Here is a 20,719-nt window from a genome sequence, read left to right as displayed (position 1 = left end):
AGACAAAAACCACTTGATCATCTCAACAGATGCAGAAAAAGCCTTTGATAAGATCCAACATCATTTCATGATAAAAGCTCTAAGAAAACTAGGAATAGAAGGAAAGTTCCTCAACATTATAAAAGCTATATATGACAAACCTACAGCCAGCATTATACTTAACGGAGAAAAATTAAAACCATTCCCTCTAAAATCAGGAACCAGACAAGGATGCCCACTATCTCCACTCCTATTCAACATAGTACTGGAATTCCTACCCAGAGCAATTAGGCAAGAAGAAGGAATAAAAGGAATACAAATAGGTAAAGAAACTGTCAAAATATCCCTATTTGCAGACGACATGATCCTATACCTTAAAGACCCAAAAAACTCTACTCAGAAGCTTCTAGACATCATCAATAGCTATAGCAAGGTAGCAGGATATAAAATCAACATAGAAAAATCATTAGCATTTCTATACACTAACAATGAGCAAACGGAAAAAGAATGTATGGAAACAATTCCATTTACAATAGCCTCAAAAAAAATCAAATACCTAGGTGTAAACCTAACAAAAGATGTGAAAGACCTCTACAAGGAAAACTATACACTTCTGAAGAAAGAGATTGAGGAAGACTATAGAAAGTGGAGAGATCTCCCATGCTCATGGATTGGTAGAATCAACATAGTAAAAATGTCTATACTCCCAAAAGTAATCTACATGTTTAATGCAATTCCCATCAAAATTCCAATGACATTCATCAAAGAGATTGAAAAATCTACTGTTAAATTTATATGGAAACACAAGAGGCCACGAATAGCCAAGGCAATACTCAGTCAAAAGAACAATGCAGGAGGTATCACAATACCTGACTTCAAACTATATTACAAAGCAATAATAATAAAAACAGCATGGTACTGGCACAAAAACAGACATGAAGACCAGTGGAACAGAATAGAGGATCCAGATATGAAGCCACACAACTATAAGCAACTTATCTTTGACAAAGGAGCTAAAAATATACAATGGAGAAATAGCAGCCTCTTCAACAAAAACTGCTGGGAAAACTGGTTAGCAGTCTGCAAAAAACTGAAACTAGATCCATGTATATCACCCTATACCAAGATTAACTCAAAATGGATCAAGGATCTTAATATCAGACCCCAAACTCTTAAGTTGATACAAGAAAGAGTAGGAAATACTCTGGAGTTAGTAGGTATAGGTAAGAACTTTCTCAATGAAACCCCAGCAGCACAGCAACTAAGAGATAGCATAGATAAATGGGACCTCATAAAACTAAAAAGCTTCTGTTCATCAAAAGAAATGGTCTCTAAACTGAAGAGAACACCCACAGAGTGGGAGAAAATATTTGCCAACTATACATCAGACAAAGGACTGATAACCAGAATATACAGGGAACTTAAAAAACTAAATTCTCCCAAAACTAATGAACCAATAAAGAAATGGGCAGGTGAACTAAACAGAACTTTCTCAAAAGAAGAAATTCAAATGGCCAGAAAACACATGAAAAAATGCTCACCATCTCTAGCAATAAAGGAAATGCAAATTAAAACCACACTAAGATTCCACCTCACCCCGGTTAGAATAGCCATCATCAGCAACACCACCAACAACAGGTGTTGGTGAGGATGCGGGGAAAAAGGAACCCTCTTACACTGTTGGTGGGAATGTAGACTAGTACAACCACTCTGGAAAAAAATTTGGAGGCTACTTAAAAAGCTGGACATCGATCTACCATTTGATCCAGCAATACCACTCTTGGGGATATACCCAAAACACTGTTACTCCAGAGGCACCTGCACATCCATGTTTATTGCGGCACTATTCACAATAGCCAAGTTATGGAAACAGCCAAGATGCCCCAGCACTGACGAATGGATTAAGAAAATGTGGTATCTATACACAATGGAATTTTATGCAGCCATGAAGAAGAACGAAATGTTATCATTCGCTGGTAAATGGATGGAATTGGAGAACATCATTCTGAGTGAGGTTAGCCTGGCTCAAAAGACCAAAAATCGTATGTTCTCCCTCATATGTGGACATTAGATCAAGGGCAAACACAACAAGGGGATTGGACTATGAGCACATGATAAAAGCGAGAGCACACAAGGGAGGGGTGAGGATAGGTAAGACACCTAAAAAACTAGCTAGCATTTGTTGCCCTTAACGCAGAGAAACTAAAGCAGATACCTTAAAGCAACTGAGGCCAATAGGAAAAGGGGACCAGGAACTAGAGAAAAGGTTAGATTAAAAAGAATTAACCTAGAAGGTACCACCCACGCACAGGAAATCAATGTGAGTCAATGCCCTGTATAGCTATCCTTATCTCAACCAGCAAAACCCCTTGTTCCTTCCTATTATTGCTTATACTCTCTCTACAACAAAATTAGAGATAAGGGCAAAATAGTTTCTGCTGGGTATTGAGGGGGGGAGCGGGAGGGGGTGGAGTGGGTGGTAAGGGAGGGGGTGGGGGCAGGGGGGAGAAATAAACCAAGCCTTGTATGCACATATGAATAATAAAAGAAAAAAGAAAAAAAAAAAAAGAAAAAGAATATCAGTGAATAATCATTATTGCTTGAGCAGTGGTACAGTCCAATAAACCAATAAAGAGAGGACGGGTCACACAAATTTGTTCAGCAATTTGTCCCATGTGAGTATCTCACCAAAAAAGGGGGAAGATATACTAAACTTGTTAAATCCTGTCTTAAATCTATTTAAAATAAAAAATTTTAAAACTTGTTGCTTAGATTATACTTACATGCATAAGGACTAACTTATATGTCTGGAAATCTAGACACATATGTGAATTAATAAAGTGAAAAACATATTAGAAAAACATGTTAGCCAGAGTCTTTGGAACACTGAGAATTTCAGGCTCATCATACTAAGAAACCAAGTGTTAAATTTTGGCTGGGCTCAAATAGTAACACTTTAAAAGCCTGTTTATATAGAAAAAAGATACCTGTTGAAACCATTTCTTGCATGGGAAGGGGGTGAATAAAAGAGAATGTTGGAGAGGGTGATTCAAATATGATATATTTGATATACTGTAAGAACTTTTGTAAATGCCACAATGCACCCCTAACCCAGCGCAACAATACAATAAATAAATAAAAGCCTGTTTGTTTAGAACTATATAATGAAGTCTGTTGGAAATAATCCTTAACTATCTAACCATGAGAAACCATCACTACTGTATGAAAGCCTTACAAACTGTAACGCCTCAAACAGAATTTGAAATGTATAGGTGAAACAAACTCAACACTCAACACTAATTCCTTTCTTTTTTTTGGGTGGAGCTGGGGATTGAATACAGGATCTTCAGCATGCTAGACAAGAGCTCTACTACTGAGCTACACTCCATCATCCCTTAATTTAGCCTTACTTGGATAACACAAATGATCTTTTCAGGCTATTTTAGAATTTAAAACAACTAAGGTGTTTTCTTTTTGAAAAATTAAAAAACTTGAGCAAGCTCACTATTAGTTTGTTTGAACAATGGGTTCCAGGGTTCAAAATAGCAGGTCTTATTGGACAGAACTGCATATCCTTCACTCAATTTTCAGATGTTAAAGGTAGGTCAGATATCTGGTACTATTATTATTATATTATTATTTTTGGTAGTATTGGAGTTTTGACCTCAGGGCGTTGTGCTTGCTGGGCAGGCATTCTATCACTTGAGCCACTCCACCAGTCCTTTTTTCTGTGTGGAGTATTTTCAAGAGAGGGCCTTGAGAACTATTTGCCTAGGCTGGCCACCAGTACCAGGCTTGGATTATTCATAACAGCTGGGTAAATTAACAGTTCTTTATTAACCAGATTTAGAGTTATATTTATTGTCTGCTGTATGTACCAGGTAAGACATACCTTGTACTCATCTAAATTTTTTCATAAAACTGGCCTCATTATAAATAAACAAAAGCATCTGATTAATTATTCTTTGCCGTCATTTGGCCATAAATTAAGGAAGACTAGACCACTACAGGATCCAGGCATGCTACAGTCATTCTGCTGGACAATCATAGTGGAATGGGATCCTGGTATGTCACTAGACTTGTCCTGCCTAATTGCTTTTATCAATCTAGTGAGCCACCCAAAAAAATCAGTTGAGTTTTACTAAAAATGAAAACTAGAGACTTATATTTATTTAAGTTAAGCAACTTATATTTTACCTTTCCCAACTAAACCAGCTAATGGAAGAGACACATTAGAAAACCATACCTTCTTGGTTTCAAATTGTGCTTCTTCCTGACAGCACCCCCTGCAATCAGGATCCAGCTGAAGTAGGCTGAACTGTCCAAGAAGGTCACAAGAGCTGCAGAGCAAGTTGCTAGAGAAGCCTAACTCTCTGCATGCCTCCGATGAAAACTCTGCCCCGAAAGCAGACACCTGAAAATAAAAACAAGGAATAAAACACAACCTCATGTTTACATTATAAAGCTTCCAAAAAAAGAGAGAGAGATAATGAGGTTGTTAAAATCTAACACACTGGAGATGAGTAACTGAGATGTTTCATTTGGAGATAAATTCTTAAGTATTTTTGACTCTATAACATTACACAAATGCTTGGTCCTTCCTATCTCTCCTACAGTCTTTTTCTTAAAAATAAGACATCTTCAGTGATAGATGAATAAAAAGACCTATCATTTTTATATGTACATTACACGTCTTTCACTAAACATTCAGTAGCTTTTTAAAAGGAATTTCCTTACAAGAAAAAAAGAATCCTTATTTAATTTTAAGGACTTAGCACCTGTTTATTTGGATATATGGAAAAACATAAACTTATCTGCAGACACATCCAGTAGGGGAAGGAAAAAGATGGGGTCAGGGAAGCCAGGAGCACATCAGAAATCAAACTTTTGGTTTCAGGTATTAGCTCTACCATTTGTAAGATGTGTAACCTTGGGCCAGCTATCCTGCCTAAGTTTTAATTTCTACCCCGAAAAGCCAAGGAGCAATATTTTCTACATATAATACTGCTGTAGAGATTAAATGGAATGACTTAACACAAGCAATCAGAATGACAAAGGCAGGTTTTGAACCCTCAGCTCTCTTCTCTCACTCACCTTCCTCTCATCTCTCAGTGAACAAGGTCGCTCATTTGCCTAAAGCCAATTCTACCTGTACCTTGGATTCTATCGTCGCTCATATTTGCAGGGATTTAATTTGATCGATAACTCAGACCTACAATACATTCCAGACCTATGGTTTTAATTGCTATCACCACATTCTGTCATTTCTGAACTGTTACTGTAACCTGGTTTCTTATGTATCACTTTACTAAAGTTGCCAAAAATTGTCAAATGCAAAGACATTCAAACCTGTTCTACTTTGGCTGTTCTTTAAACAGGCTTGTCCTCCTTTTCTTCTTTCTTCCATACCATCTCTTAGGCGATGTTTCTTCCCACTGTTCTGTTTTTGGCTCTCTTTGCTTTACATACTTTTTATGGAAGATCACAACTTTATCCATGGCTTCAAACACCATTTACTGAAAGCCCCCAAATCTTTCTTGAGTATCAAGCTTCCAGAGCCAACAGCCTACTTGATTCTGATTTAGATGCTGCATATGCATTGCAAAGTTTAAATCTCCAACAGTGAAATTTGTCTTTTTTAAGTTTAGTATTCAGTATCTTAGTAAAATGGCACCATTTCCCTAACTACCTAGTTTCCCACGTCAGTTACCCTACTCTTTGTGATTCTCACAACTAATTACTCAATGCATTTCCAAAATACTGTCCTTTAAAGAGCTCTCAAATCTTTTCCTTCCTCAGTGGCTTAAAAGATCACTGCCTGTTCTGTCTCATGACTTTCCCAATCCTATATTTCTTAGCTATAATGAATTCATGTAGTACCCCGAAGTATAAAATTCCTATTCCAAACCTTTGCCTACACTTTTCTCTACATCTAAGATTCTTTTATCACTTTTCCACCTTGTTAATTCCTACTTCTAAGAACCTTGTCAGTGACTGTTTTCTAGGAAGACCGCTCTGTAAGAATCAGACCTCAATTTTAGTCATATTACTTTTCTTCTTTTAGAAATTTGTGCATGGCTGTAAAACAGTACAGTCCTAACACTGTACTATATAAACCTAGAGTTTTCTGACTTCCCAACAATACTGTTTTTCTGACGACAAGCACTAAGTTGTTTCTCTGTATTCCCAGCACCTATGCTAGTTCTTAGGTTTGCTGAATAAATGAATTGGTCAAAACCATAGTCTCAAATAGAGGGAATTTCAGATTTGACTGCAACTTTAAATGAATGGCCAGAGAGCAAGGATGTTAGGCCTTTGGTGGCGACATGGCTTGTTACGAAGACTCAACTACTGCAGTACAAAAGCAATGGTAGAAAGCACGTAAGTGAGCCGGTGTGCTGTGTTCCCTAAAGGACAAATATGGGCGATTTGGCCCACCAGCTATAGTTGGTCAACCCTCTTTTAAACTGAGTAGATAAAAATTCATTGACATGCAGTTTCTGGTGTTTAGGGCAAAAATTCTGACTTGAATACCACAGACCAGGCTGGGCCAACCATGATAAGTCATGGTGAAGAGCACAGAAAGATTTATTCAATGTTGCATGTGGGAAGGACAAATAAAGGGTGACCCCAATCTATCTACGGGTACTGATATGATCTTTAGAATTAAATAGAGGAAGAACTGTGGTAGGGGGCAAAAGTATTCACAATTATGCAGTGTGAAGGACAAAGGTATGGGGGTCTGGTTCATCATTATCTCAATAGTGGTCAGGCAGAGCCTGAACAAAGGTGACTACAGAAAAAATGGCTCAGAACAGAAAAGACAAATGCAAAATGGAGGCAAAAGATGCCAAGTTTTTATCTTGCTTTTAGCTATCCACTAGACATTTGCAGGCCCAAGTGAAGAGTCAGTGCTTTTAGTAAAAGCAGTTTCTAAGTACCTGTTATAATTTTCCAATGAAAATATTGGTAGCATAGTTATGCAAAAACTGATTATCCCATTGGTCTTATATTAGTCAATACTTCTAATGTGACACCTCACATTCTTTTGCCCTATCGCTGTAATAATGTAATAATCTTCAAAGTGGGAAGGACCTTTGAGTTTATTGACTATGGCTGATCCTCTAGTTTAACTAAGGAACTTGTTATTGTACTAGTACTTTAGGTCATTTTCCATGAGTGAAGTGATCTGCAAAATTCCTTCACAGGTTAATTTGAAAATCAGGGGTAGTAATGTGGCAGACTGTACTTTCTAAAGATGGCTGCATCAAGTGTATGTATCATCCCACATGTTCTTACAATGCAACTGGCAGTTTTCCAATGCGAAGTATATGCGGGTCTATGTTCCTTTCTCTTAAATGTGGACAGTTGCTGACCAAGGCAGTACAAAAACAGTGACAGTATGTGATTCTGGGGATACATCATTTAAAAAAAAAAAAAAAAAAGAAAAGAAAAGCCTGTCTGACCAGTCTCTCCCTCTCTCTCTGGGAACATCAACTTTGGAACTTAGCCAAAGAAGCCTAAGAGACAACATGGACAGGCCCATGCAGAGAGTGACCGAGAGCCCAACTGACAATCAGCATCAACTACTGCAGGTGGGAGTGAAGAGCCTTCAGAGTTCAACTGAGGTCTGAGGTACCATGGGACAGAAAAGCCATCCCTGCTGTGCCCAGCCTGAACTGCTGATCCACTGAGTCTGAAAGCAAAATAAACTGTTATACACCACTAAATTTAGGGTAATCTGTTTTGCAGCTATAGTTATGAAACATGCAATAAAAATGAATTCACCTTGAAAACCATGAACTGCCTAAGAAATTTATGAAACTATTATCAAAGCTTGTTTAACAAAATGAGAATCTCAAAGGAATAAGCATGCAATTGTACTATTTGGTTTTATTCTGGCATTTCTGAGGCAGAATGAATATTTTGAAATCTGAAGACAAACTTGACTCAAATGCTAACTTTACCCTTAACTTCTGAACAGAGAATTATCACTAATTTCAGTTTGGGAGATTAAACAACAAAGTGCCCAGTACAAAAAGAGTACTTAATAAGTGTTAATATTATTTCCACCTTCCACAGTGTGGTGAAAACACACTCAATTTTAACCATTACATAGGGGATTCAGCATATGTACAGGGGAGATAAAAGGTATCTTCAGTTTCAGGAGTGAATGCCTTATTTTTTAAAAAGCTATTCATTGGTTTTGTAGATTCGAGGTTTTGAAACTAAAGAACATTCAGAATGTATGTTAAAGCAACATCACAGATAACTACCAAATGCTAAATAATATACAAAAGTTTAAAATCATAAATTATGCCTTCTATCCTTTTATTGCCAAAAATAACTAAATAGTATTTACATTTGCACATTAAGGCCAAATATTAAATTTTAAAATAATTAGCCATGTTTATAAAAAAGACAAGATTCTCAGGACAGGATCCTGACTGGGATAACCATTTAAACTTTCTCCATTTGAAAGTAGGATCAACAAACTAAGAGATTCATTCCTTTCTTTTCTGTATATATGATGTGTATTACTTATCTCCTCACTGGTCTTTTTTTCTTTTGATGGTAATAGGGTTTGAACTCAGAGCCTAGTGCTTGCTTGGCAGGCATTCTACCACTTGAGCTATCACCCCAGTAATTTTTGCTTTAGTTACCTTTTTTGATAGGGACTTAAGATTTTCCCTGTGGACTGCCTCAGACTGCAATCCTACCTATACCTCCAGTGAAGCTGGCATTATAATTAAGTTCTACCATACCTGGATTATTGGTTGAGATGGGTTTTTTTTTTTGGCGTGGGTTGGCTTAGGACCATGATCCTCCTGATCTCTACCTCATGAGTAGTGCTCAGGAGCAAGTACTACCACATCTGGCCTCTTTACTGATATTTACTTTGGGGAAACTCACAGGTTACTCGCATAATTCTAAACAGATTTCAAATCTGAGATAAAAGCAAATAAATGGGTTTAGAGAATGAACACCAACATAATGAATACCAGAAACATAGCCATTGCAGGAAGTACCAGATATTTTGCTAAGCACTTTACATTATATTCCACTGAATTTAACCACCATAGGGAATAGGTATTAATCACTCCCATTTCACAGAGAAGGAAATAGTGGTTTAGGATACATAATTTGCCTAAGATGACACAAGAAACATGATTAATATTAAGATCCTAATCCTGGCCTGCCTCAAAACCTAAGCAATGATTTCAATAGCTTATCTCTACCAAGGCTCAAGTAGAGGCTTAATTCCCCCACAGAGCAGTGTTGGGTGATATTGGGGTCCTCAGCCTTTCCTATAGGATAGGTTAGGTATTTGCAGGAGTTTTCTCTCTTTCACATGCTGCCACTTCCCCTTCTGCTTTCTATTATGAGTTGAAATAGCCTAAGGCTCTCACCAGATGTGGTCCCCCAAAACTTAGCCTTCCCAGGTTCTAGAAGTATAATTCAAAATAAGAATATTTTCATTATAAATTACCTGGTCTCAGGTATTGTGCTATAGTAACAGAAAACAGACTAAAATAACCTCTAACTAACCACTGTTATTGATAATCATATTACATGAAATCCATGACCTGCCCTAGTTACACATCATTAAGAATAACAAAAATGCTGGCAATTTTAATTGTACCACCTGATTGCTTTTAAGACACATTGAGATATTTTCATCTGTAAAGACATGGGGTGGGAGTGGAGTGTCTCAGAATTAATGATACACACATCATTCTATAGTGCTTTTCAAAACAGTGCCTTTCTGAATGAGGAAATATTGTATATGATCTGAATGAAGGATTGAATACCACTTAGTTTTGGGGAGCTTTATGAAACAGCTCCCTTTGGCCACACCAAAATATCATTTCTCTAATCCTTAAGCACACTCAGAATATACTTTCATATTCTCCTCCCTGATGTCACCTCACTGAAATACAACTAAAATACTGTTAACCATGCATTGCCACTAACTTGAAATGACAACCACTCAAAGGCACAGATAGTTAAAAAAAACCTTCAACTTGCCTAGTCTTGAGGATACTCCTCCCATGGCCTTGGGCAAGCACTCTACCACTGGAGCTGTCTTGTTTTTGAGAAAGGGTCTCACTAAATTTGCTAGGGTTGGCCTCAAACTCAAGATTCTCCTACATTACCTCCCATGTAGCTGAAATTAGGCATGAGCCTAATTTCTATTGCCTTCCAATAGTTTCATCTTTTATCTATAGCAGTATCCCCACCACAAGGTGTCAAGTAATTGTTCTCTTACTCCTTTTTATATGTCAAATTCCAAAGATTTGGCTAATTTTTACTACTGCCAAATACTATTTCTAGTTGGTCTTTTCCCCCTTTGACCAACTGTGAAGTGCAAGAGCTTTTTGTTGTTTTTTAACTTCTTAATGCTTTTCCAAAAATGCTCGATACTCCTTTTCATTTTTCAGGTTTTTATCTCTTCTCTTAAAAACATCAGCCATTACAGAAGAGACAGGAATAAACCAACTGTGTGTGTGTGTATAAATATATACACACACACACACACACACATTTTTTTTTTTTTTTTTTGTGGGACTGGGGTTTGAACTGAGGGCTTTTCACGTACAAAGCAGGTGTTCTACTGCTTGAGCCACACCTCCAGCCCACTTTGCTCTGGTTATTTTGGGTGGAGTTTCTTGCATCTTTGCCTAGGCTAGCCTCAAACCTTCATCGCCCTGATCCTAGTCTCCCAAGAGGCTAGAATTATAGGCATGAGCCACTGGTGGCCACTGGCTGATAATAGTTTATGAGTAGGTTTCAAACTTCCTTATGTGTTGTCAGCCTTTTGTTTGTGGATTCCCTAATTCATTCATCAAACATCTTACATGTCAGAGAACTTGTCCTTCCTTATGGTGGAGTCCAGTTAACCCAGTGGGAAAACGCCATGTATCAAGAAATTGTAATGGAAAACCCAAAAAGAACCTGAGAGAACAAGATCTTATCATCATTGGAGCACAAGAATGCCTCCTAATTTAGACTTGGCGTATAGAGACGCTTTTCCCGAGGAAGCAATTTCTTTGCTGAAAACTGAAGGAATAGAGTTGAGTAGAAGACAGCTATGCTTTTTGTATGAAAACAGGAGGAGAGGATGGGAAGCAATACCTAGAAAATAGAAGCACCATGTTAAAGGTCTGGTGATGGAGAACACATTATATAAAATATACTAAAAACAAGCGATTCCCCAATTCTCCATTTCTACCTTTTTGCTCTCCCAGTAGAAGCAAATACTAGAAATAAGCCTTGATAGACAAATAGTGTCTCATTAAGGAACATTTGGACAGACTGTACCTTAGAAGAAAGGGGGAAAAAAAAAGAAAAGCAAGAGGGAACTTCTGAAGAGTTTTAATCATGATAGATTAAAGTTTTAAAAAGACCACTCTGAATATACTGTAGAGACTCCAGAGAGAAAATGAGGAGAAAGCAGTTAATAAAACTCTTATGGTAATTTCAGGCAAGCAAAGACACTGGCCTGAACTTAAAGCATTATCTCCAGAAACAGAATTAAGTGGACTGGCTTAGAGAATCTTAAAGGTTTAATCACTAATTTGATTCAAAGTAAAAGGAAAGAGAATTTAGGAGGACCAGTTTCTGCCTTGGGCAATTGAGATTAGTAAAGTCTACCATTTAGATTCTGAATACAGACAGAGATAATTCAAAGTGCAAAAACCAGGAGGCTGTTATTTCTTAGGAGAGATGTCTGTAGCCTGAGAGCTTAATAATTAGTTAACTGATTTCAGAGATAATGAGGAAGGAAAACCAGCAAGATTAAGTAGTTGCTTGAATGTATGTGAATTACATAAGGTAAGAAAGGAGTCAAAGATGACCTCCAAAGTTTCTGACTTGGATCCTGTGGATGATCACTGTGGTATACGGTTTATCAGTCATAAATTCCTTCTATCCTGTTATGCACACTTTCCACTGTGACTCTGTGACTTCTCCATGTAGAGATGGAGTCTATTTTAAACATGGACTTTTACATGACAGAAGTGATATATATGATTTTCAAGGCAAGGCCTTAGGAGGCATCTTGAGCTTTTGCTCTTTTGGAGCATTGTCTTCAGACAGTGTGAAGCATTAGTGTAGTCTGAGGATGAGACATCAAAAGGAGGACCAAGTGCCCCAGCTGGCAGCACCAACCATGAAAGAAGGTGCCCTTGGACTTCCAGTTCAGCTAGCTTAGCTCAGCAGTGCATAAATGAGGCTGGAGGAACTGCTCCACTGACCCACAGAATGGTGGGAAAATCGTTGTTTTAAGCCAATTTTAGCTAAGCATGGTGACTAATGCCTGCAACCTAGCTACCCTGTAAGAGGAGATGGGGAGGATCATGGTCAGATCCCAAAACGCGGGATCCTACTAGAAAAATGCCTAAAGCAAAAAGAGCTGGGGGGGTTTCAGTTACTGAGAACCTGGAAAAAGGAAAAATAAAGTAAGCCTTGATTTCAAATCCCAGTATTGAAAAAAAAAAAAGTCACTAACTTTTTTTGGTGGGGAGGTTAATACAGCCGTTGACAAATGAAAGTCCAAGACATAGTGAAATTGGGAAAAGGCAGCTTGAAATATTGAAATATTCCTTTTTTATACTTCTATGGTGGAAATGGTGAATTCAAAACCCTGCAGGGTACCTTAAAACGTAAAGTAAGTTTAGGGAGGGATGTCTCAGTAATTTTCAAGTACCAAATCCCTAAATAACAGTACTGTATTGGAATGTTAATTAAAGAAGTAAAGAATTCACCTTTTGGGCGAAAGCAGAGAGGACAATTTCAAACTGCTGCATAAAAGCAAAAGCCGAAGTGATTAGAGCCTGTGGCATAGTCCCAACTTCCCCAATTAAGTCAGTTAAAGGAGGTCGCCTTGCAGAAAAATTCTTCAGTAGCCTGAATTCAGCTGAAGAAGCTCCCAGAACAGAACCTAAAATTTTACCATCCACGTAGAAAAACATGGATCGCAAACTTAGGAAGTAACCAATTTTTAGGTTTTCCGTTAGGAAGTAAGTAAAAAAACTAAGTTTTCGTCCTTCAGAAATTAAGAACCCACCTATTTTGTTAATGGAGAAATACGAAAAGAGAGAGAGGGTGGGGTGAGAAATAACTGCTCACTCGCCTGGATCGAAAACTTGAGGATTTCCCTCTAAGATTTGGAAGTCTTTGTGAGAATCAGTAGTTAACGTGTATTTCTGCCTCACTAAAGGAAACTTCCCTCCCAACCGTTACTGCGATTCTCCCGCCCACCGTGTGGCTTACAAGGCGTTTTTAGCTAGAACTGAGTAAAGCAAAGTACCCAGAACAGTCTGAAGTCAGAAGAGTGCCTGCAGAAACAACCAGGAATCACGCCACGTCGCATCCCGGCCACCGCGGTCCCTAAAGAAGCCCATCCTCCCGCTCTTTCCTCCGCGGCTCCCAAAGCCGACCGAATGCTTCGCCTTTTTCCTGCATACCGCTTCCTACTCTTAGCAGGGCAGTGGCGGAGGTGACCCACACTCACCGCTTGAAGCACAGTCGCCAACAGCAACCGCAGCCGGAACGCCGGCCCCAGCCACCCACCCTCCCCGGCAGCCATCGCTCCCATCTATCGTAAATCTCTGGCCATGCGGAGGACCCCCCCCACCCCCCTCAGCTAGGGGCGTCCATTCCAGAGCCTGATCCGAAATAGGTTACGAAAGGCCGTTGCCATTAAATATTTTATTTTGCAGAGACGCGTATAAACTAAGAGAATATAAGAGCTTGCAGGTGGCCGCAGATAAAGGCAGTAGCTACGTGTTTTCCATTACCCAAATCAGGCACTTTATTAAATCCCTCACTCCCGTGCTTCTCTTGGGCGCCTTCCTCTCATTCACGACATTTCGTCGAGCAGCCAAGAAATTCCGCCTTCGCCAATTTCAGCCCTGCCTCCTTCCCCAAGTTTATCCAATCGACTGCCGTCTTGGTTGAGTCCTGTGGCAGAGGAACCCAACCGTAAACCGAATCCTGAACGAAACGCTGGAGTTCTTCGAGCCAATGAGCACAACCGAGTGGGAGGAGGGGGTGGAGCTTCTGGTTGCCGAGCAGCATACGTAGATGCGTGCGCGTGGTGGAGGAGGGGGATGGGAGGGGGCGGGGCCGAGGGCAGCGCAGCCGCAGCGGTGGTGGAGGAGAGTGCGTCCGCCAGCGAAGGAGGGAGGGAAGGAAGCCGGAGAGAGAGGCGGGCGGGCACCGGGGTCGGGGACTGAGGCAGTAGAAGCCGGCGACAGCCCGACAGCTGCTTCGCGCTGTTGTTTGCTTGCTGCGCGGGCTTTTGGAGGGGACGGCCGTAGAGTCGGCTGCGGAGAAGCAGGCACCGGCGGTGTCGGTGCTGGCGCCTGGGGGGCGGGGGGACCTGAGAGGCGAGAAGGGGGGTCGCTGCGGTGGTTCTCTGCCGGTGGCTCTCCTTGCCTCTCTCCCCGCTCTGTGGGCTCCTCCCGGCGTCTGCCTCGCCTCCGGGGCCCCGCTCCCCGCCCCCCGCGGTATGTCTTGATCCCGAGCGGCGGGTTTCATGGGGCTCCTCAGGATTATGATGCTGCCCAAGTTGCAGCTGTTGGCGGTGGTGGCCTTCACGGTGGCGATGCTCTTCTTGGAGAACCAGATCCAGAAACTGGAGGAGTCCCGGTCGAAGCTAGGTGAGGGGCCGAGCCACTCTGGGCTGAGCGGTGTTGGAAGGGACGGGGCCGGGGAGGCTCTGCAACCGGAGCAAGTGGGCGTTTGTCTAATACCGGTTCTGGCTCCGGGGCTGAGGGGTTTCAGAGAGGGAGAGAGCGGGAGCTGGGACCGGGGAGCAGGAGAGCACAGGCTCCAACAAACCGGGCGAATGGAGCTTGAGTTGGCATGCTGGGCTCGCGAGGTCACGGGCCAGAGGTTGCAAGGTTGGAGTCCGAGGTTCGCGTTCCTGGGGAGAGGAAGAGAGGACCAACTCCGGGTTGCTGGTGCTTCTGGGGGAGACAGAAACACTCAGGTTCGTGTGTGCTGCTTTACAAGTCGTATCGAAAGCCCAGGCAGTGTCAGGAACGGGTTGGTGGTGGTGGTGGGGCGTGTGTTGTGGAGGGCGGGTTCTGATTTGGGATGTGGGCACCTGGGTGCGGAATCTGGTGGGACTGGCGGGCGCGGGAAGGCTCACGATGCGCAGAAGTGGAAGGAGACGCCTGGAATGAGGGGGAGTCAAAGAAATGCCCTGTAGATGAGTTGCACCCCTGAGCTGGGGGCAGCCAGGGACCTCACAAATGACGCCAGACGTGGGCTGGCCAGGTGGACGCGAAAGCGAGTGAAAAGCTTTAAAACCAGCACCATAGCGAGGCATCCGGGGATTTATTTATGTCCCTTATTAGTGGCGCTCTGCTGATTAACTTGGGTTTCAGAATAGTTAGTGTTGAGTGTGTAGGATGCTTTGCTGCCTGTTGGTTTAGTGAATTTAGAAGAGGAGGGAAAGCTGAAGTTTACGTTTGTGAAAGGAAAATAAGATTATGGGGAAAGGTCCTTAACGCTGTGGTTAAAGTGCTTCAGTGGGTGAAGGGACCTGAAACAAAAAGTGTGATGTTGTGAGTAGGTGCTTTCGGAGTAGTAGGGAACTTTGGCATTTGGAAGGATGAAGAGGAAGTTTACAGAATGACAGCGATGAATTTTGTTTTGAAAACGTACTGGCACTTAAAAGTCGGCTCAAGAGGTGGTAATTTGAACTGGAAGGTAATTTGAAGTATTTTTTGCATACCCTTTCACCTCACCATTATCTTAACCACTTTTGGAAAAGTAAGCAAAAGCAGTTCAGCAGTACAACTACTACTAGGAAGAGCTACATTCTAGAATTTTTTTTTTTTTTAGGAAAAAATGTACCAGAAAATAATTGTAATTTTACCTATAGTGCCCTACTACTTCCAAGTTTTGTAGACTTTGCAAACCTTTGAAGACATTTTAAAGAGCATTGTGTCAAGGAATATGAAATAAATCTGATTGAAGTGCAACTGATTCTGAAAGAGGAGCTAAAGATACTCCCAATCTTAAATTCTAGAGTAAAATTTGAAGATCTCTCCAAATTCATTTACTATAATTTTATTAATACGTTTTGATGAAAAATGTTCACTTTAGATATTGAAGGTTGTACGATGTGCTTTTTTCTTTTCAGTTGGATCTTTATGTAGCATTCAGAGTCATTTCAATGACCTTGTTAATTATCCAATTTTACAGAAGTAGCTCCTCCTAGAAGTTGAAAGTTAATTAATTCAAAATTTGCAGTTATTTGTATTGCTATTTGAATTTCTCTGGAGTTAATTTCTTAGACAAATTGGGCTAAAATGACTTAAATTTTTTATTTTCCTTCTTACCTAATATTTTTTCCATAGTACTTGCAAATGGTTTCCATAGAAACAGCCCGAATGATTTTAAAAGGAAAGTAGTTACTTGAAGATACAGAGTGCCACAGGTAGAACATGACATACTTCCTCACAATTTTCTTTTAAAAAAGAAAATTCCATTGGGAATAGTAAGTATTCATCAAAATAAATAGTTTGCATCAGAAAATAGTAAACATGAGTCAAGTAACCCTCAAAAATAATCTGGGGCCAGGTGTGGTGGTTCATGTCTGTAATCCCTCCATTCTCGAGGCTGAGGCAGGCCGAGGAGGGCAGTGAGTTCAGCTTGGACAATCTAACATTCTGTGTCAAAGAAAAATCCAAAAAAAGGAGCCTCAGATGCAAAACACTTGAAGTGTTGAATCTGGAGATAGGATTTCTTGCTATGTTGCCCAAGCTGGCCCAGAACTCCTGGTTTCAGTCTTCCTGCCTCAGTTTCTGTAGTAGCTATAAGTGAGTTCACTTGGTTTTGCTTTTTTTTTTAAAGTAAGTCTTATAAAAGGCAGTACTAAAAGAGACATTGCCCGTTTGTAATCTGACCCCTTAGGAAAGAAAGACAGAAGGTATACTTTCATAACCAGACTCCATCACTAGGACACTTCCATCTGGTACTCTTCCAAGGACACCATAGAAAGCTATTTTTGTAGATACAGGATAATCGCGAAATTATATAATTTGTCCAGGACACATCACTAGTAATTGCTAGAGCCAGGATTAGAACTCAGGTAGTCTGATTCCAAATGGAAGGTTCCTTTAATTATGATAGACTTCTTGAAGCTTATTTAGTGTAATTTTTTGGTGGTACTGGGGATTGAAGAAAGAACCTTGCGTTTTGCTAGGCAGGTGCTCTATCACTTGTGACACAGCTCTTTTTGCCTTGATGTCAGGGCTTGATGTAGGGTCTTGCTTGATGTCAGGGCTGACCCGGACTGTAATCTTCCTGTTTGTTCTTTCCCAGGTAACTGAAATGACTGGTCTTTGACACTGCACCTAACCATTGGTTGAGATGGGGTCTCTTGAAATTTTTTCTTTTTTCTGATTGTCAAACCACAATCATCTCAATCTCTGCTTCCTGATTAGCTAGGATTATAGGCATGAGCCACTGCATCTGGATTGGGGCTTGAGATTCTTATATTGACATTACATGAACATTTAGTGTTTGAATAGAATTCTAAAATAGTGGTATCAATGTAATTATTGCTAAGAATGAGTACCATTCTGAGAAAATTCAATTTCTGACACAAAGGAATACGTTTAGTGAAATGACTGCCCCTTGTTTATATCCATGTAATGAACATAATTGTATTATTCAAGGACATGACTGAAAGAGGCTATTTCAGCTACTGGAGAACAAAATCTTTGGTTTTTTTTTTCCTGTAAGTATAAAATTATAACATTAAAATGCATTTTAAAAAAATTTAAACACTTTGCCCTTAAAAGTAGTTTATTCTTTTTCTGTTGCAGAAGACTCCAAAGGATTGAAATGTCTGATAATGCCTTTACTTTGCTTGATTAAAGGCATTATTAGATAATAATATCTTACTGGTGAGACCTCTAATAGAGCAATAGGTGCATTCAGAACTAAGGCACATTCATTGACATTTGGGAAATCAAGTATGTAAGAATTTCTAAAAACCTCATTATTACAGTTTCCTGTTATATAAGTTTCTCTTTTAAAAACAAATATGAAGTGATTGTATGCATATTACCCTGCAGTTTGCTTTTTTTCATTTAACATCATAGGCATCTTTCCAGGTGAGTCCATATAAATTTGAATTACTCTAATAGTATTATAACACTCCAAATTATGCATGTATTATAAATTATTAAGTCATTTTGTCAGTAATAGATATTCAGTGTGTTTTCAGAAACCACCCCTCCTTCCTTTTTAAGGTTTCTTTCTTGGTATTAAGAACATTATAATAACTATCCTTATGTATCTGTTTAATTCCTATATATCAATGCTGTTTTCATAGACAAATTCTGTGATTGCTGGGGGTAAGGAATTCATGATTTTATGATTTGAACAGATTTGAAAATTTATTTTTCAAATTTTTTTGCTTATTTTCAAAAGTTACAGTAAGCTACCCAGCCAGCACACACAAGTAATGGAAGCTCTCAGCTTTTATTTTTTTAAATAGAAAAACTGTTGGCATTGTTGTGGACTTGAAGTCAGGACCTTGTGCTTGCTAAGGCAGGTGCTCTACCACTTGAACATGCCTCCATCCTCAACTTTTAATTTTTTTGCCATTCTGCGGCTGTGAAATATGTTGTTAAATTAATTCACACTTCCTTAATTTCTAGTTAAGGATTGTTCACATATGTTTACTGCCTTTGTACTTGGTAGTTCATTTTCATTTGTCGATTTTTCTATTAGGTATTTTATTAGTTTTCTAGTTTGGGATTTTTAAAAGTTAAAATTAATAGTTCATCTCTTTTACGTCTTATGGCTTTTTCTTGAACTCATTTTGTCTCTCAATTGTGGTGAACTTTGCTTATATAGAAATTTTAATATTTACACAAATCTATCAGTTTAAGCAAGTAGTCTTCATATGTTGCTTAAGACTTCCCTGAGCCAAGATTGTGTATTTCTCTATATTTGACTAGCGTATTTTATAATTTATTTTTTACATTTAGCTCTTTAAACCCTCTGTAGAGATATGTTGTAATTTCTCTCAATGAATAGCCATTTATGGCAAAGATTATTTTAGTAAATAATCCCTCTTTTCTTAATGTATGTTGATCCTTTTACTCATGTATTAAGTTTTCATATATTTTTAGGTGGATTTTGTACTCCATGTTTTCCACTAACCAAGATTGTTTAAACTTCAGGAACCCACATAGATAGTTTTCAAGGCCATTCATGAATTTTCTAAAATTATGTGCATAGCTTTCATAGATTGTGGAGGAATATGTAATCGCCTTAATGGTAAAAATTGCAGATTTCTTGTACAGTTTGAGTGTTCTAAGTCAGAAAATCTGAAATCCAGAATGCTGTGAAATCAAATTCTTTGGGTACTGGCATGATGCTACAAATAAATAATTCCACGCCTAACTTCATGATGGGTCACTTTCAAAATGCAGCCAACACTAAAATTACATTCAGGGTATGTGTGTATGGTGTATATGAAACATCATGAATTTTGTGTTTAGATTTGGGTCCCATCTCCAGATATCTTATTACGCATGTGCAAATATTCCTGAATCTGACATTTGAAACGGGCCTTCCAGGCATTTTAGATAAGGGACACTCAACCTGTAGATGTTTCATATTTAATGGAGTGAATGTGCTGCTTGTTTCTTTATAATAACCTAATACAATGTGTAGCTCATGGGTTACATTAAGATACATGGTTATGAAAAAGTTTCTCTGGGAAGTTGTATTGGAAAACTTCATTTTATTAAAATGTACACATAATTTTCTAGGAAGATACACAAAAGGATAGGGAGTTAAAATGAAAACTATTTGCTGTTAGTGTTAGAATTTGTTACTTGTAAAAACTCTTAGGAATCTCAAGAGCATACCTTTTGCTAATGTTGACTGAGAAACTGCAATGGAAGCTGCTTTTCTTAATAAACATTAGAATTATGTGCTTGATAATTTTATTTGCTATAGAATCTAAGCATTTTAAATGATCTTTGTCAGTCACATCCTTGTAAAATTGCTATATAAGTTTATGAATGCATGCGGATATAATCTTTTAAGTGAGGAAAATAATTCCAAATGGATTATACGGCCATCTCCGTTGGTAAGGATTATGGTACTCATTATGTCCTCAAAACTCTTACTAAACTAAACTAATGCCAGGGCCAAGTTTCAGACTGCTCTTGGGAATTTGGTAGTTTTTACAAGTGCTTGAAACCATGCAAATGATGTAGGAAAGCCTCACACTAGCTATTGTTTGTAGTACTTAAGGTTAATAGAAGTACAGTAACTTTCAAGTTGCTAATTGGTGCCTCACTTATGAATCTTGAATAGCGTATCTAGTGCCTAGTGGTCATATGAAGCAGTTGATCTCAATTAAGATAATTCCAGGATGTCTGTCTACCAGTCTGTTAGTCATTTCAATAATTTTTAGCATTATGTAAAAGTGAGATAATAATGAATATTCAAACACTGCTCTCCACAACACCACTTCAGAAGAATGTAAACTTCATCATATGGTTCTCAACAGCCTAATTATTTACAATTATCTGCCCACCTATCAGTACTTGCACTTACGTATTCTGCCTTTCTGCCTGTTAGCTATAGATTAACTGCCAGTGCTCCCATTAAGTCACTTACTTCTCTTGATTTTATCCTCTCATCTAAGGATGTAGTTCTAGAAGTGTTCCTCTTTTTCTTATAATTATCA

General features: G+C 39.1%; 2 protein-coding genes across 6 annotated transcripts in view; one reads left to right on the top strand and one right to left on the bottom strand.

Moving 5' to 3' along the window:
• Window positions 1–13,632, bottom strand: part of Selenof (selenoprotein F) — a 51,864-nt gene extending 38,232 nt beyond the window's left edge. The window contains exons 1-2 of the mRNA XM_020153169.2: window positions 13,496–13,632; window positions 4,226–4,393 (exon numbers count right to left, since the gene is read on the bottom strand). Of these exons, the coding sequence (XP_020008758.1) occupies window positions 4,226–4,393; window positions 13,496–13,579 (252 nt within the window). The 5' untranslated portion in view covers window positions 13,580–13,632. The remainder of the gene's footprint in view (window positions 1–4,225; window positions 4,394–13,495) is intronic.
• A 753-nt stretch (window positions 13,633–14,385) lies between these two features.
• The window catches only part of LOC109682068 (heparan sulfate 2-O-sulfotransferase 1), a 169,333-nt gene continuing 162,999 nt past the window's right edge, over window positions 14,386–20,719 (top strand). For 2 of the 5 annotated variants that reach the window (XM_074079511.1, XM_074079509.1), the window contains exon 1: window positions 14,386–14,645. In XM_074079511.1, the coding sequence (XP_073935612.1) occupies window positions 14,522–14,645 (124 nt within the window). In that variant the 5' untranslated portion in view covers window positions 14,386–14,521. Of the gene's footprint in view, window positions 14,646–14,686; window positions 14,978–20,719 lie in introns of those variants that run through there. The other 3 variants (XM_074079513.1, XM_074079508.1, XM_074079510.1) reach the window with 3 other exon arrangements.

Source organism: Castor canadensis, chromosome 7 (assembly GCF_047511655.1).
Source record: "Castor canadensis chromosome 7, mCasCan1.hap1v2, whole genome shotgun sequence".
NCBI lineage: Eukaryota > Metazoa > Chordata > Mammalia > Rodentia > Castoridae > Castor > Castor canadensis.
The sequence above is the reverse complement of the archived record's forward strand: the minus strand, read 5'-3'. Positions and strand labels throughout refer to the sequence as shown.